The 13,871-nt window shown below is 44.2% G+C and overlaps 1 protein-coding gene across 2 annotated transcripts in view; it reads right to left on the bottom strand.

The window, feature by feature from the left end:
• Positions 1–13,871, bottom strand: part of LOC117001096 (paired box protein Pax-3) — a 78,545-nt gene that overhangs the window by 21,673 nt on the left and 43,001 nt on the right. For both annotated transcript variants that reach the window (XM_033069272.1, XM_033069271.1), the window contains exon 6: positions 2,771–2,976. In XM_033069272.1, coding sequence (XP_032925163.1) covers positions 2,771–2,976 — 206 coding nt within the window. The remainder of the gene's footprint in view (positions 1–2,770; positions 2,977–13,871) is intronic.

Consider the following 13,871-nt stretch of genomic DNA (forward strand, 5'->3'; position numbering starts at 1 on the left):
TTTGCTATGGTTGTAGTTACACGTCTCGTGACTCTTACAATGTGGAGTTTGTTGGAACACTTCTTTCCCCAAAAGCCTTTCCTGTTCCCTGTGATTAGGTACACAAATAACATCCACAGTGTAAAGTTTGTTTTCAGTTGCTTGTAGCACTCAAAAAATTCCCCTTAGGGGCTGATATGTTCTAGGCTTGATCCCAGGCCAGAGGCAAGGTTTTTCCCACCTCCAAGCAACCAGGCAAGAAACATGCATTTGGCTACCCTTCTGCAGTGGGAAAGTGAGAAAAAACATGGTTCAGTGGTGTAAGACTCTTCCTTTCATGAGAGTAATAGACATCCTCAGGGAACAGAAGGAAAGGGGAAACACAGGGGTGGCAGAGTAGAGAAAACAAAACATGAGATGCAAGTGCTACACAGAGGGACTGGGGGAATAGCAAGGTTGATCCAGTTGTAATCAACTAAATAACTACCTAGACAACATAAAACAACTATACAAGATTGGACCTTACAGCACCAAAGGAAAAAAAAAAAAAAATTTCTGGGCTTAGTTGGATTCAGGTTGCAAGAGCCAGTTCTCTTAGATAATGCTTTATTGGGAAGCAGTCAAAGAGATCTTTGTGTGTATATCCATATAAAATTTGGTATCTCTGATCTCTGTCATAATGTTACCAAAAAAGAAGTGTGACTAAGAAAGCCTGAATGCTACTTCAGTATGGCTATCCAGCCTTCTCAGCCTCGAGTCTCTTAGGGTTATTTTCTTTTCACAGGTCGTCTTTTATTTCATGCCCATCATACGTGGCTATTTTAAGGGGCTACAGAGAGGTGCTGAATGCTGATAAGGCAAATCCTGTATCCCTTAATCCACTGCTAAATCATTCTGCCAGCCTTCAAGTGTACCAGACAGATGGAGTGCACTAGGAAACTGCCCACAGGCTGGTTACTTCAACTCCAGCTCATCTTTAATCCAGAAAGGTTTTGTTCTGGTATTTTAATCATTGATTGACTGGGAACTCTCTTCCATGCTGGGTTAGGTAAAATATCCATGTCAGAGGTACTGGGGAATTTGTGAGGCTGTAGATCATACGAGTGGTGTGAGACAGGATGTGTCTCGAGGGAACCAAGGAAGCCATGAGGAATGTAAAAAGTCACAGGGTTAAAGCCACATTAAGACAGCTGTTATGTTAATGAGAGTTCTGCTTTTCTTCTAGCTGTGGGTCATTGATTTAGAAAAACATGAACAAGGTCTTTTTCATTTTATCGTATTTTTTCACTGAAGCTAACATAGACCAAAACACCATCTCCTAGATCCCATTCGTCTTGCTAACAACACTTGTGAAGCAAGTTATCTTTGCTATGTTTGTGTGCAAATGATTCCTGTGGCTTGATTTGGTCTTACCTGGCCCAAGTCTATCTATGGAGCTGTTTTGCAAGCATTTCACTTAGTAAACATGTTAAGAAAAGTCATGCACAGCTGAGTTTGCCTTCCAGACAAATTCATCCACACATCTGATTTTCTCCCACAGTCATAACAAACACTTACAAAGAAATGTGGCGTGAAGTCTTCTCCAAAAACATTTAGCAGGTAAAAATCTGAGCCTTTCAAGACAGATGCTCAATAACACAACCATGCTGCAATAGGCATGATTGTCTTAAAAAGTCAGAGAGGTGTTTTGTATTGCTCAGTTTGCACAGTGTGAATGCCTCAGGCTGAGCTTCAAAGGTCAAAACATAATAGAGTTTCACCAAAGAAACCAAATTCACCTGTATCCTTGGTCAGACCACAAGTCACCACTCATTTTTCTTCCTTTGTTAGACCACAAGTTTCAACATTTTGCTTGTCACCCAACCACACATTGCTTAGTAACACTTGCAATTCAGACTGATTTCAATGGAGTGTACTTTTCCTAGCAATTCATAGATGTCAAGTGGTGAAAGAGCAGCAGAAGATTCTGCCTGCTGTATTAAACTTTTCACAGCATGTGTTTCTTTGATACTAAGCAGCATAAGTCCTAATTGAAACTTGAACTCTGGGATGCAGTTTATTCCAGGATAATTTGGCTGCTATTTTCCTGGGTTTAGACAGCTAAAAACCCAGGCTCATGCTTTTTAAAAAAATTTAAATCAACTCCATGTTACTGCTCTGGTACATTAGCTTGTTTTAGACACCCAGATCTACATGCAGCTGTGAAGACTTAGAAGTTGAGTGCTTATTTTCTTTTGAATTAAACAGAGAGTGGGGATAAATGAGATATTACAGAGTTTATACCAAGTCAACTTCAAAATCTAACCTAAAAGTGAACTGTAGATACTGCACCAGTCACCTTGCTCACTTGCATGGCTCTGTAGACACATTGTCCTTTAAAAATGTTTTTCTCTCCTTTTTAATGCCTGGAACACCCAGACAACAGCAGATGAAATCAGTTAAGTAACCATAAACTGGCCCAACAGCTGACCTGATTACATGCAGAGTGCTGTCAAATGCATAAAGCAAACAAATGGGGTTATCAGACCTTCTTCTTCTTCAAAGATTCTGTATTATATTATTGGAAGGTATGGAACAATTAACGGATAAGACACAAAAGGTTTTTCAAAGCAGTTCTATTAAACAGTTCTAAGCCAATGTCCACGTACAGATGTAAAAACTCCACAGCTGTAAACAATGTTGTTTCATATTTTCCTTCTACTCCAGAGCAGGATCATGTAAGAATATGAAAAGATTCACATGCTAACAGAAAAGGAAACTCCTTTCATTAGGTAGCTTATGTTATACATACCTGGACACGAGCCTCTGTGAGTTTGGCTCTTTGTGCAAGTTCTTCCCTGGTGTAAATGTCAGGGTAGTGTGTCCTCTCAAAAGCTCTTTCCAGCTCTTCCAGTTGTTCTGCTGTGAAGGTTGTCCTGCTGCGACGCTGCTTTCTTTTTAAAGGCAAATCTGGTTCAGAATCAATGTCAGAGCCTTCATCAGACTGAGGTGCTGATGCTCAAAAAAGAAAAAAAAAAAAGGCAAATATTAGCTTTAGAAAGAACAGCAAAATATTGAATCAATAACATCCTTTCATATGAAGGCTGTCTTGGACCAAAGGCCTCTCACAAACAGAGAGTCAGAACTTGAGAAAAGTCACCACATACAGCATCACCATGACCAGGAAGGGGATACTAACTCTTGCAATCAACAGTTTCTAGGGAAATCAATATGGAAACTCCTTCTGGATTTCACAGACATGGAGATAGTGAGGTGACAGAGACAACCAGCCAGACCCCAGCAGCATTGCTTGTTTGCCCTGGCCATCGAGTGAGCTCCAGCAACAGCTGAATCCAGAGCTCTAACTGTGAAGGCAACAGAACCTCTTCAGTACCCAACCACACTCATTTTCTCCAGCAAATGATAATGAACCAAAAAAGTAGACTTTCAAAGCCAGTCTTCACTTGCATCAGCTGCTGTCCAGGCAACCAGCATTCCTTCTTGCCTGAGTCTTCAAGGGAAACCACCTAAAGAGGGCAGACACTCCCCAGTGATGCTGAGCAAGCAGCTCAATGGAAATACAAGCATTGCTGCTACTACTTCAACAATGCCAAAGAAATTATTGATATAGACAATGATTTAATATAATCCTTTTAATGTAATTTACTTGGAAGCAAACTGTTTCTCAAGCTCCAGCTAAAACCCCCCACCAGGTTCATTTCTAGCTATCTTACATTTCCAATTTCACTCAAGCTGTTTGAGCTAATAAATACAGCTAATCTGTTTACTTAGAGCATGAGAAACACAAAGTGCTTTTTCAGACAATTCAGCTGAAAAGTTTATTAATTTCTGCACACACAAAAAAAAAAAAAAAAAAAAAAAAAGCAATTACATCTAGACCAGTGGCTCTTTAGTGAGATATCTTCATTTTCCAGACAGCAACAATATCTTGGACCCAGCGTACACAAACATAAGGAGAAACCCTTGTGGATCTAAGCATCAATATAAGGAACAAACATCAGCTCCCAGAGTCTCTTACTTGTAGTGAAGGTTTGTCCCAAGTAAGACTGGAGTAAGAGGATCTCATTCTTGAAAATATTGTTCTCTAGAACAAAGGACAATCAGCACAAACATCCTATCCTAAACAGTTCAAGTCCAGTCCTTATTAAACAGGCAATCTAGAGTATCCCAAAATTAACATAATACATTGTCTGAATTAGTGACAAATCCCAAATAATCTCAGTCAGGGTCCCAAGTGACACCTGCCTTCCTCAGCAACTGCCAAGTTGCAATCCTGCAGGACGGCTCCACGCTGTCATTCAAGAGCAAAAAGAAATACAGGATATTTTAAATATAGTTCCCCAATGTCACTCTCAGATAGAAATCACCCACCTTAAGCAGAACAGTTCTTACTGCCCAGCTAGGCTGGAGGAGAGCACCAGCCAGACCAGTAGGGTCACACTGGCTACCACTGCACTCTGCTCTTACCTGGTGTGGTGAGATCTGAAACAGAGTTCAGGAATGTCCCTTTTGGAGACAACTTCTCTGACAAAAACTGCCTTTAATTGTGTACAACGAGTTTAAAAGAAAAGGAAGTCAAACCCCACGATGTCAGGAACTCTTTCAGTGCTGTTTTAGATTCCACATGTATGTATGCAACTTCTTCAAACGTCTATGTATATACTGGCTTAAATTAACTTTAAAATTAACTAATGCAACTCAAAGGGGATATTTATTGCTAAATTTCTGAAGTGAACTCCTTCACCACCTGAGTGGGAAGTATCAGGAAACATATCTTTTTTAAAATGTTTTATAAAGACCTGGCAAAATCTTGACAAGTTTCCCTATGCTGTCATTCCTTTCTGCAAAAGAATGTAGAATCAAAACCCTGACTTAATTTCATTTTCACTTTATATTTCATTAAGCAGTATATGTAAGGCACAAAGGTAAACCAATTAAAAAAAAACCAAAAAACTATAGTATTTAAGAGTCCAGAACACTATGTGTAATTAGGGCAAGAATTTAAGGAGAAAGTAATAAAATTAAAGTAGGGAGAAAATGTATATCACATGAAATTACTTTCATACCTATCTGTTTTCATTGGTTTTACATTTTGTCAGGCCTGGCTGCTATGTGCAGTTTTATTGAAAACATTGGCTTTTTTTGTTTTATTTGCCCTGTGATATTGAAGTCAGATAAATGTAATCTCAAAGGATAGCTGCATGTCTGTACTACAAACTGTACTGTCTTTATTTCTTACAAAGAATTTCTGAATATCAGTATCACCAAGGAAGTTTTATTCTTACTTTTTTCCTTAAAACACCATTATTAGACTTTTGTTCAGGTGAGAAGGCAGAGTACTGGCTAAGCACTAAAGTTGGATACACCTCAGCCTTTAGACAAGCAATATGTATTTTATCTGCATTCACTAGTCACAGTGCATTGCCCTCTCTCTAAGCAGCATCTCACTAACTGGTCTGCTGACTTCCATGATATTCAAATATACTGCTCAGCACCAGCAAAGCTGGTGAGATTTTAGCTGGGTTATTTCTACATCCATCACCTCCACAAACACAAAACAGGCATATTACTAACCTTTATACCTGTGTCCTAATAATCCTAATTTTCCAGCCCCTCAAATTATAAGTAGAAGGAGACTCACTGCCCTGGGAGATTTCCTGACTGGGCTTCTTGGGACCACTGGAACCCCTCTTACTACACAGCTCAAAATGGGAGAGGCAGCCAACAGCACTACCAGTTGCTGAGTCACAAGGAGTAATTAAAAAAGGAATTACAGAATTAAAGAGAAATTATTTGTCCCTTAACTGCTCATGACCTATCTGGTGGCCTAAGGAAATGCTGCATGCCGATTATCACCACAAATGCTAAACCCCACTGCCCAATGTCACAGGCATTCGGTCACCTGGAGCTCTGCAGCCATCCCTTTTGCAAACACTGTAAATAGACACATCGGGGCAAAAACCGAACAACAAAATGACACACAAGAGGTCATTCTGCGGGCTGTTCTTCCTCTCAGCAAGACATTTCATTTGAATAATTAAATAACAATAACATGACAACCATTTAAAGCCCATGCATTAGGGCTGCAACACAGTGCACCTGACAGAGGCAGGCAGAGGGGTTATCATGGAGAGATTATCATCCTGTGACCCAAGGAGGCAGAACTTCTCTTGCAGCTCTTCACATGCTGTGACATTTTTTAATAACCTATTACACAGTCTCTTCCTCCTAGTGTAACAGCCAGAATGAATTCTGTCTAACCACGGATCTCAGTGAAATAAAGCCAATCGAAAAAAATTAAAATAACAAAGGCCAGGGAGGCTTCTGGTAGCAGTTTATTAGCTAGCTACCATCCACACTTCCATCTTCTCAGCTCTTTATTTAAGCAAGATTAATTTCACAGAGTATTGCCCTTGCACCACTGCAGCTCTGGAGTTCACTAGGGCTGTTCATTGTGCTGGCCCATGGGCTGACTGGGGTGCTCACTGCTGGCCCTGGGGCTCCCCGGGTGCTCGCTCTGCTGGCCCTGGGGCTGACTGGGGTGTTTGTTCTATGGGCCCTGGGGCTCACTGGGGTGTTTGCTCTGTTGGCCCTGGGGCTCCCCGGGTGCTCACTCTGCTGGCCCTGGGGCTCCCTGGGTGCTCACTCTGCTGGCCCTGGGGCTCCCCGGGTGCTCACTCTGCTGGCCATGGGGCTCCCCGGGTGCTCACTCTGCTGTCCCTATGGCTCACTGGGGTGTTTGCTCTGCTGGCCCTGGGGCTCCCCGGGTGCTCGCTCTGCTGTCCCTACGGCTCACTGGGGTGTTTGCCCTATGGACCCTGGGGCTCCCCGGGTGCTCACTCTGCTGGCCCTGGGGCTCCCCGGGTGCTCGCTCTGCTGTCCCTATGGCTCCCTGGGGTGTTTGCCCTATGGGCCCTGTGGCTCCCCGGGGCAGCACTGGCTGCCAGTGCCCGTCTGATCCCACAGCCGTGCAGGCCCAGGCGAGCCGAGTGACCTCCCCGTGTTTGCTCGGGTGCAGCAAGGGGAGTGCAGCAGGGCCGCCACCCCCACACAAACCCACAGCAAATGACAAATGACACTTTCTCTTTGTGATCTTTGGGATTTTTGTTGACTTATTTGGAGGCTTTTGTTGGGTCCTAAGAAACGGCCTGTGGCTGAGGCCTATTGGGCCGATTTCCACGCTCCATCTGTGGTATCCATCAGCGGGGCCTTTGCCCGCATTCAGGGCTCTGACACCTGCCTGGCAGGATGCGGGAGGCACAAAGGCGGCTGCCGGGAGGCGGGGGCGGCGGGCCGGGGGGCTGCGGAGGGCAGCCGGGTGAAGGGGATGCACAGCAGGGGTTAATCCAGCTCCCCCTCCCCAAACCTCCGCACCTGGAGGCGTCCCTCCAGCACTGCCTCTCCCCTCGGAGGTGAGGGGCTCGAGGGGCAGTGAAGGAGGAAGGGCAGGAGAGCAGAACTGCCCCAGGACGGGGTGCCAGAGCAGCTGGGGCTCTCCCCAGACACACCTCTGCACAGCCAGGAGCAGCACCAGGTGGCCAGTAGGGCATTCCTGCCCAGAGCCTTGTTTGTGTTGGGGTAGGCTTTCAGCAGCTGGCTTTTAACCGTCAGCAAGACAGAAACCAAACATCGTTTTCTTCCTCAAAATAAAGTCCACAGCAAGATAAAACAGCATCCTTATTTCATGCTAACAGCCCTTTCCTCTCAGCAATCCTATTTAGGGGCAGGCTCATATCCATACAAAATATAGTGAAGGCTCTAGAGCACCTCTCCTTCCCAGCACATCAGCCCTTCATTTTTCTGTGTTTGCCTGGGGAAACATGACGCCAGGTTCCCCCCTCTCCTCCTCCTCCCAAAACCTCACTGTCACAGCAAGGAGCCATTAAAAAGAAAATACACCCTGCCAGGTCTGTGCTAATCAAACCAGGACAAATAAACTCTGACACTCAACAACTCCCCGAGTGCCTGCAGCCTGGGGAGGAGACTACAGATTAGTTATGAATATGGCAGGCAGCAGGGGACGAGCTCAGGGGTCCCGAGTCCCCCCACAGCCACCTGTGAGCTCTTTAGATAAACATGGCATTCTGTTGTGGCTCTAAGATAAGATGCTTCGAGGAACAGAAGATCACCCCTAAAGTTTAGGTTCTCCCACCAAAGCACTTTTGGGCAGGGTTACTGATACTCAGAGCTGCAATTTTACCCAATTCAACATTCATTTTCTGTGCTTCAACATCCTTGGGGTAAGAGGACAGAAGAGAGATTTGGACATCCCAAGTTTTGCCCTATTAAGTCACGGACCAAAACTTTTTAGCAGTTGGACTCCTTAAGAGGAAAAGCAAAGTCAAATTTCAAAATACGAAGAATGAAACAAGCAGCCACAAAAAATTTCTCAGATGGGTTATGATAAAACATGCTAATGCTGCTACATGCTTCTTTTTTTTCCTATTAAAAGTTAAAATTTAGGAATTAGCAAATATATAAAGAAATTCCCAACCTTGCTAGAAAGCAACAGAGTACCTGATACAATATTAAATACTCACAAGTAGTAGAATTGCTTTTAACCAGTTCTGTTGGCATTTTGGGTATGATATATCAAAGAAAGAGAAACGAAACCAAAAGAAAGCCTCCATTCTAGACAGCAATATCACTCATCTAACAGGGATTAAGTCACACTTCAATTACTCCTTTGAAAACCACTGCTATTTGTAAAGGGCATACTTGCAAAAAAAATTTGTAAATTATTTTTTCTAACTCCACAGGCACTTAAAAAAAGTCTGCAGTGAGAGAATAAGAGAAATGTTGAGAAAACATGTTGCTACTTAAGTAAACTAATAAGAGCAATTAATCCGATCTGGAATTGAAAAGAGCAAGACCATATCCTGTGAGCACTAAGCTGGAAAGTCAGCACAGAAACAACCACCACAGCAGTGATAAAAGTGATCTTCTTGAGAGAAATGGACGGTATTTTTATTTTGTTTGGGCTGATTCACATAGAGAAATGTGCTTTGTACGGCAAAGTGAAAAGGAAAACAGTAGCTGCAGTAAAAGGAAATGGCCAACAGTGACTTTTATTTACAATTACCAAGAGACAGGCTATTATTGACCATATGTGCCACAATCGCCCTCCTTATCATGGGTTGGCCATCATGTCCACTGGGAGCTGTTAATGAACTGGGTAATTGAGCTGCTGACATGTGTTACCAAAACAAAACAATAGGAAGAAGAGACAAATGAACATTTTATTTGCCAATCAGAGTAGGTTCCGCTTTTCAGAGAACTGTGCCTAAGTAAGTGGCTGAATACATAAAACAGTGCATTGAAGGCAAGCAGATGCATGCACAATAATGGTTAACTGACAGCCTATGGCCCATCTGTGCTTAACATTTTGTTAAAGAAATTACTTGACTTGCTAAAGAGACAAATCATACAGCTGCCCCAAGTGCTGCATTATATGAGATAAATCATTAGCTAAACTGTTTCATGCTTAAAATGACAATGCATATTAACAGTTATGCAGGGACATTTTGTCAGCACAGCTTGATGCAGTTATAAGTGACAAAAAATGTGACAGCTCATAGCTATTCAATGATTTCGACTTAGAAGAGAATGACAACACTGTGAAAACAATTTCACCGCATAAACAACGGACAATTCACAGGCACTTCTTTTTTAAAAAATATATTTAAATTTTTTTCTTGCAATGATGAAATAATATGGAAAGGAAAAAAAGTACCCAGTGCCTAACTGTTCTGCACCATTAATCTGCTAGCATGTACTTCATTCAAAATCACAGAGCATCAAAAAGGAACACATTCCATTTTAAATATCAAAGACTGCATCGCCAGCACTAAGAATAAATGGCTAATTCTCAACTGTGCATGAAAGGATAAAGAATTTCTAGAGTGAAAGGAAGGGAAAAGGAAACTGCAAATACAACTACAAAAATCTCTTCTTATTCCCCCACCTCCTTTGCCAAAAAGAGATTTGCTTTGTTGATACAAGTAACGCTAAAGTACTTAACAGCTTTGCATGTGGGTCTGATCCCAACTTTCACTGCTGTAAATTTGCACTGAGGGATTACTATTATTACTGCTCTTATTGTAATTATTATAATTATTAGCAACATTATTGTTAATTCTTATTATTTACATTGAACTGCAGTTACCACTTAGATCCCGTGGTCCAGAAAGTACATTCACACACATACACCAAAAGAAAAAAAAAAAAAGCCAAATAAATAATGTGATTTGCTAAAAGTCATGTAGCCAGTGAGAGGTTCCCCTGTGGTTTCAGAAGTTAGTATTTACATAAGGGTTAGCTCAGGTTTAATGACTAAATAAAATTTAACTTGCTACAGTTTTCCCCACGAAGCCAAGCCTTCCTCGCTGACTGTGCAGAGTTTCCATTCACAGCCTCAGAAGACTGCTCTGCTGTTTCTCCTGGTACAGGAGCAGAGCTGGATCCAGGCAAGCTCTGAGCCTTGCTGGGTCTCCCTCCTCTCCCAGCAGAGCCGGGCGGAGCGCAGCGAGCGGGAGCCGGCACCTCTTTGAGCCGGGCACGGCGGAGCGGAGCGCACAGCCGGGCTGTCCTGTGCTCACCAGGGCTGGGACCCAGCACAGCCGGGCTGTCCTGTGCTCACCCGGGCTGGGACCCCCCAGCACAGCCGGGCTGTCCTGTGCTCACCCGGGCTGGGACACCCCAGCACAGCCGGGCTGTCCTGTGCTCACCCGGGCTGGGACTCCCCAGCGCAGCCGGGCTGTCCTGTGCTCACCCGGGCTGGGACCCAGCACAGCCGGGCTGTCCTGTGCTCACCCGGGCTGGGACCCAGCACAGCCGGGCTGTCCTGTGCTCACCCGGGCTGGGACCCAGCACAGCCGGGCTGTCCTGTGCTCACCCGGGCTGTCCTGTGCTCAGCCGGGCTGGGACCCAGCACAGCCGGGCTGTCCTGTGCTCAGCCGGGCTGGGACCCAGCACAGCCGGGCTGTCCTGTGCTCACCCGGGCTGGGACCCCCCCAGCACAGCCGGGCTGTCCTGTGCTCACCCGGGCTGGGACCCAGCACAGCCGGGCTGTCCTGTGCTCACCCGGGCTGGGACCCAGCACAGCCGGGCTGTCCTGTGCTCACCCGGGCTGGGACCCCCCAGCACAGCCGGGCTGTCCTGTGCTCACCCGGACCAGCCCTCCCAGCACAGCCGGGCTGTCCTGTGCTCACCCGGGCTGGGACACCCCAGCACAGCCGGGCTGTCCTGTGCTCACCCGGACCGGCCCTCCCAGCACAGCCGGGCTGTCCTGTGCTCACCCGGACCGGCCCTCCCAGCACAGCCGGGCTGTCCTGTGCTCACCCGGACCGGCCCTCCCAGCACAACCGGGCTGTCCTCTCCTCACCCGGACCAGCCCTCCCAGCACAGTCCGCCCGCCCCGAGCAGCTCTGCAAAAGCGGCAAGACCAAGCAAAAGCACAGCTCGTAGTTTTTCTCCGGGAGCTCACGAGTGCCCACGTCTGGGGGTTTTTCCAGCCCTTCCCATAGAGAGCATCCCTGGTAACGCTGAGAACACGAGTACTGTATTTAAGCATTGCAACATCTTGTCTGTTCACTCACAAATGCTAGGACATTCCAATGAAAAACTTCAAGAGGAGTAAAGAATTAAAAAGTGAAGGAAACTAAATACACAAATCCAGATGAGGTTTTCTCCCAAAAAAACTTTAGGAATTTGATATTTTAGGTGGTATTTTAATATAAGACAGGGAGACTTAAAAGGAAAGTGAAACCTCTCTTGCAGAAATCCCAGAACATATTAAAAAAAAAGATTGGCATCATGTCTTCAAGCTGGGATCAGCTGATGGAAGAGTTGATTGATAACCAATTAAGACTGAAAACATTGAGTATCCTGGGAGATGGAATTTGTCAGCTGATAAATTAAATAAAGCAAAGGAAGGAGTCTCTGGATAAATAATGAGACTGTATTAGTGAATTAAAGTGCTGCAAATAATTGAGTTGTCAGCAATCTCTCAGTTGTGTAAGGCAGTGTGGATTTTTCAGAAGAAAAAAAATAAATCTGTAAATTATATTTGCCTCAATCCTTTGCAACAACACCATACAAACAGAACTACTAAAGTTATATGAGCTAATCCAGCTACTGGGCACACCAAGATGGAAAAGGCTTACAAGCGTTTTTCAACAACAGGTCTGTATTTCTTCAGTGATTCCACTTGTAGAATTGCTAAAACATTTTTGAATAAAACAGAAACTGTACAGATAGCTGAAGCAAAAAAAAAATTGAGAATATTTTAATAAACTTCCTATTTGTCTCGACTAGTTCCAGCACCTGAATAACATTCTTGATTCCAAACAAACACTAGCAGAGCAAGCTGTTGTAGATAGCTTCATCTCCATGTTGTGATTACAGTCCTCAAATTCTCAGTGGGAGATCAAGTTTATCATCTTTTCTTAAACCCACAGCTGCAGCCAGACCACCCCTCTAGCCACTTTTACCCAATACAGAGGTATACTGAGTTGTATGACCATGTCTATTTATTGCTTTCAGGACTTGGAATGGCCAAAATATTTCCAGACTTTTTTTTTTTTTTAACTTGTATAGAATATTGGATTTTGTCATTGAGTACAACTCAATTTCCCCCTAAAAATTATTTCACAAAAGTCTCCTGAAAAGTTAAAGAAAACTAAATACTGACTTTTTTTCCTCTGCTTTTCAGATTTCAGTCAATAAAAATAGCTTATCTTTTTCATCAAATATTTTTCCTATGATTGGTTTTCAAAGACACTACCTACTCCTGCCAAACGCTTCTTTTCCAGCCAAAGCTGTTAGTAACTCTAGGTCACTCCCATCACAACTACATAAGAATTGGGGTGCTGACCTCAAAATCCATCATCTTCTGTCATGAAACCTGGTCCTACTGGGTATTGAGCCCTCCAGTCCCACTGGTCAAAGACAGCCCCTGCCTTTATGGTTGTTCCAGTGTTTGGGATAAAAGGACCCTACAACAGGGTAGCAGCAGGGTGCTCAGTACCTCTTTGTGTTCCTTCCTGTGGGGTTTCTCATTCCAGCTCCTACCTTGGGTGCCAGCATGGGGGGGTGCAGGACTCTGCCCAAGACTCCCTGAAGCACACAATGCTGTTTCATTCATTACAGCGCCTGTGATGCTGTTACAGTAATTACCTTAAGTCCATCCAAGAACTGGTCACCTGCAGATGCTCCTTGTTCCTCACCCTGTGAGGTTTGCACGCCCATGAGCTCCTGGCATCATCCTTTAATTACACTTCCCAGGGACTGTCTCCTACCAACCTCACAAAAGCTATTGGAGCTCACAGATGTCACCTGACCACTGCCATAATACAGAATCTAAACAAACATGAAATAATAAAGCACACACACAGTGCTCTGAGGGCATGGACCCTGGCTTGCTAATAATGAAGCAAGGTATACAGCTTGCTAAATATTCCAAAGAAACAGGGGAGCTTCATTTCCAAAGAAAAGTCTCAATTTTTCAGTCCAATAAAAAAGCCAGAACAAAGCCCCACACCAGCTGACCTCAGAGCTGTCAATGAAGGGGAGTGATGGGCTGTGCTGGGCTGCAGCCAGCCCCACAGCACCTTTATAGCATGGAAAATGTACCAGCTGGGAGTCACTCTGGATCCAGGCTCTACACCACAGACATATGCAATTCCCATACATTTGCTCTCATTTACTACTTGTTGACAGATGCTGATAAATGTTCCCGAAAACCTACGGGAAAGATGGTTGCTGGTGAATGCCTAATGGTAGAGATGTCAAAAATTATTTGACTAAATATACACATCCTTAATATCACCAGCTTTGAAACCTCTACATATATGAACCAATTTATAACTGTCTGTCTGAATTATTAGCAGTCC

Source organism: Catharus ustulatus, chromosome 10, assembly GCF_009819885.2.
Source record: "Catharus ustulatus isolate bCatUst1 chromosome 10, bCatUst1.pri.v2, whole genome shotgun sequence".
NCBI classification, from domain to species: domain Eukaryota; kingdom Metazoa; phylum Chordata; class Aves; order Passeriformes; family Turdidae; genus Catharus; species Catharus ustulatus.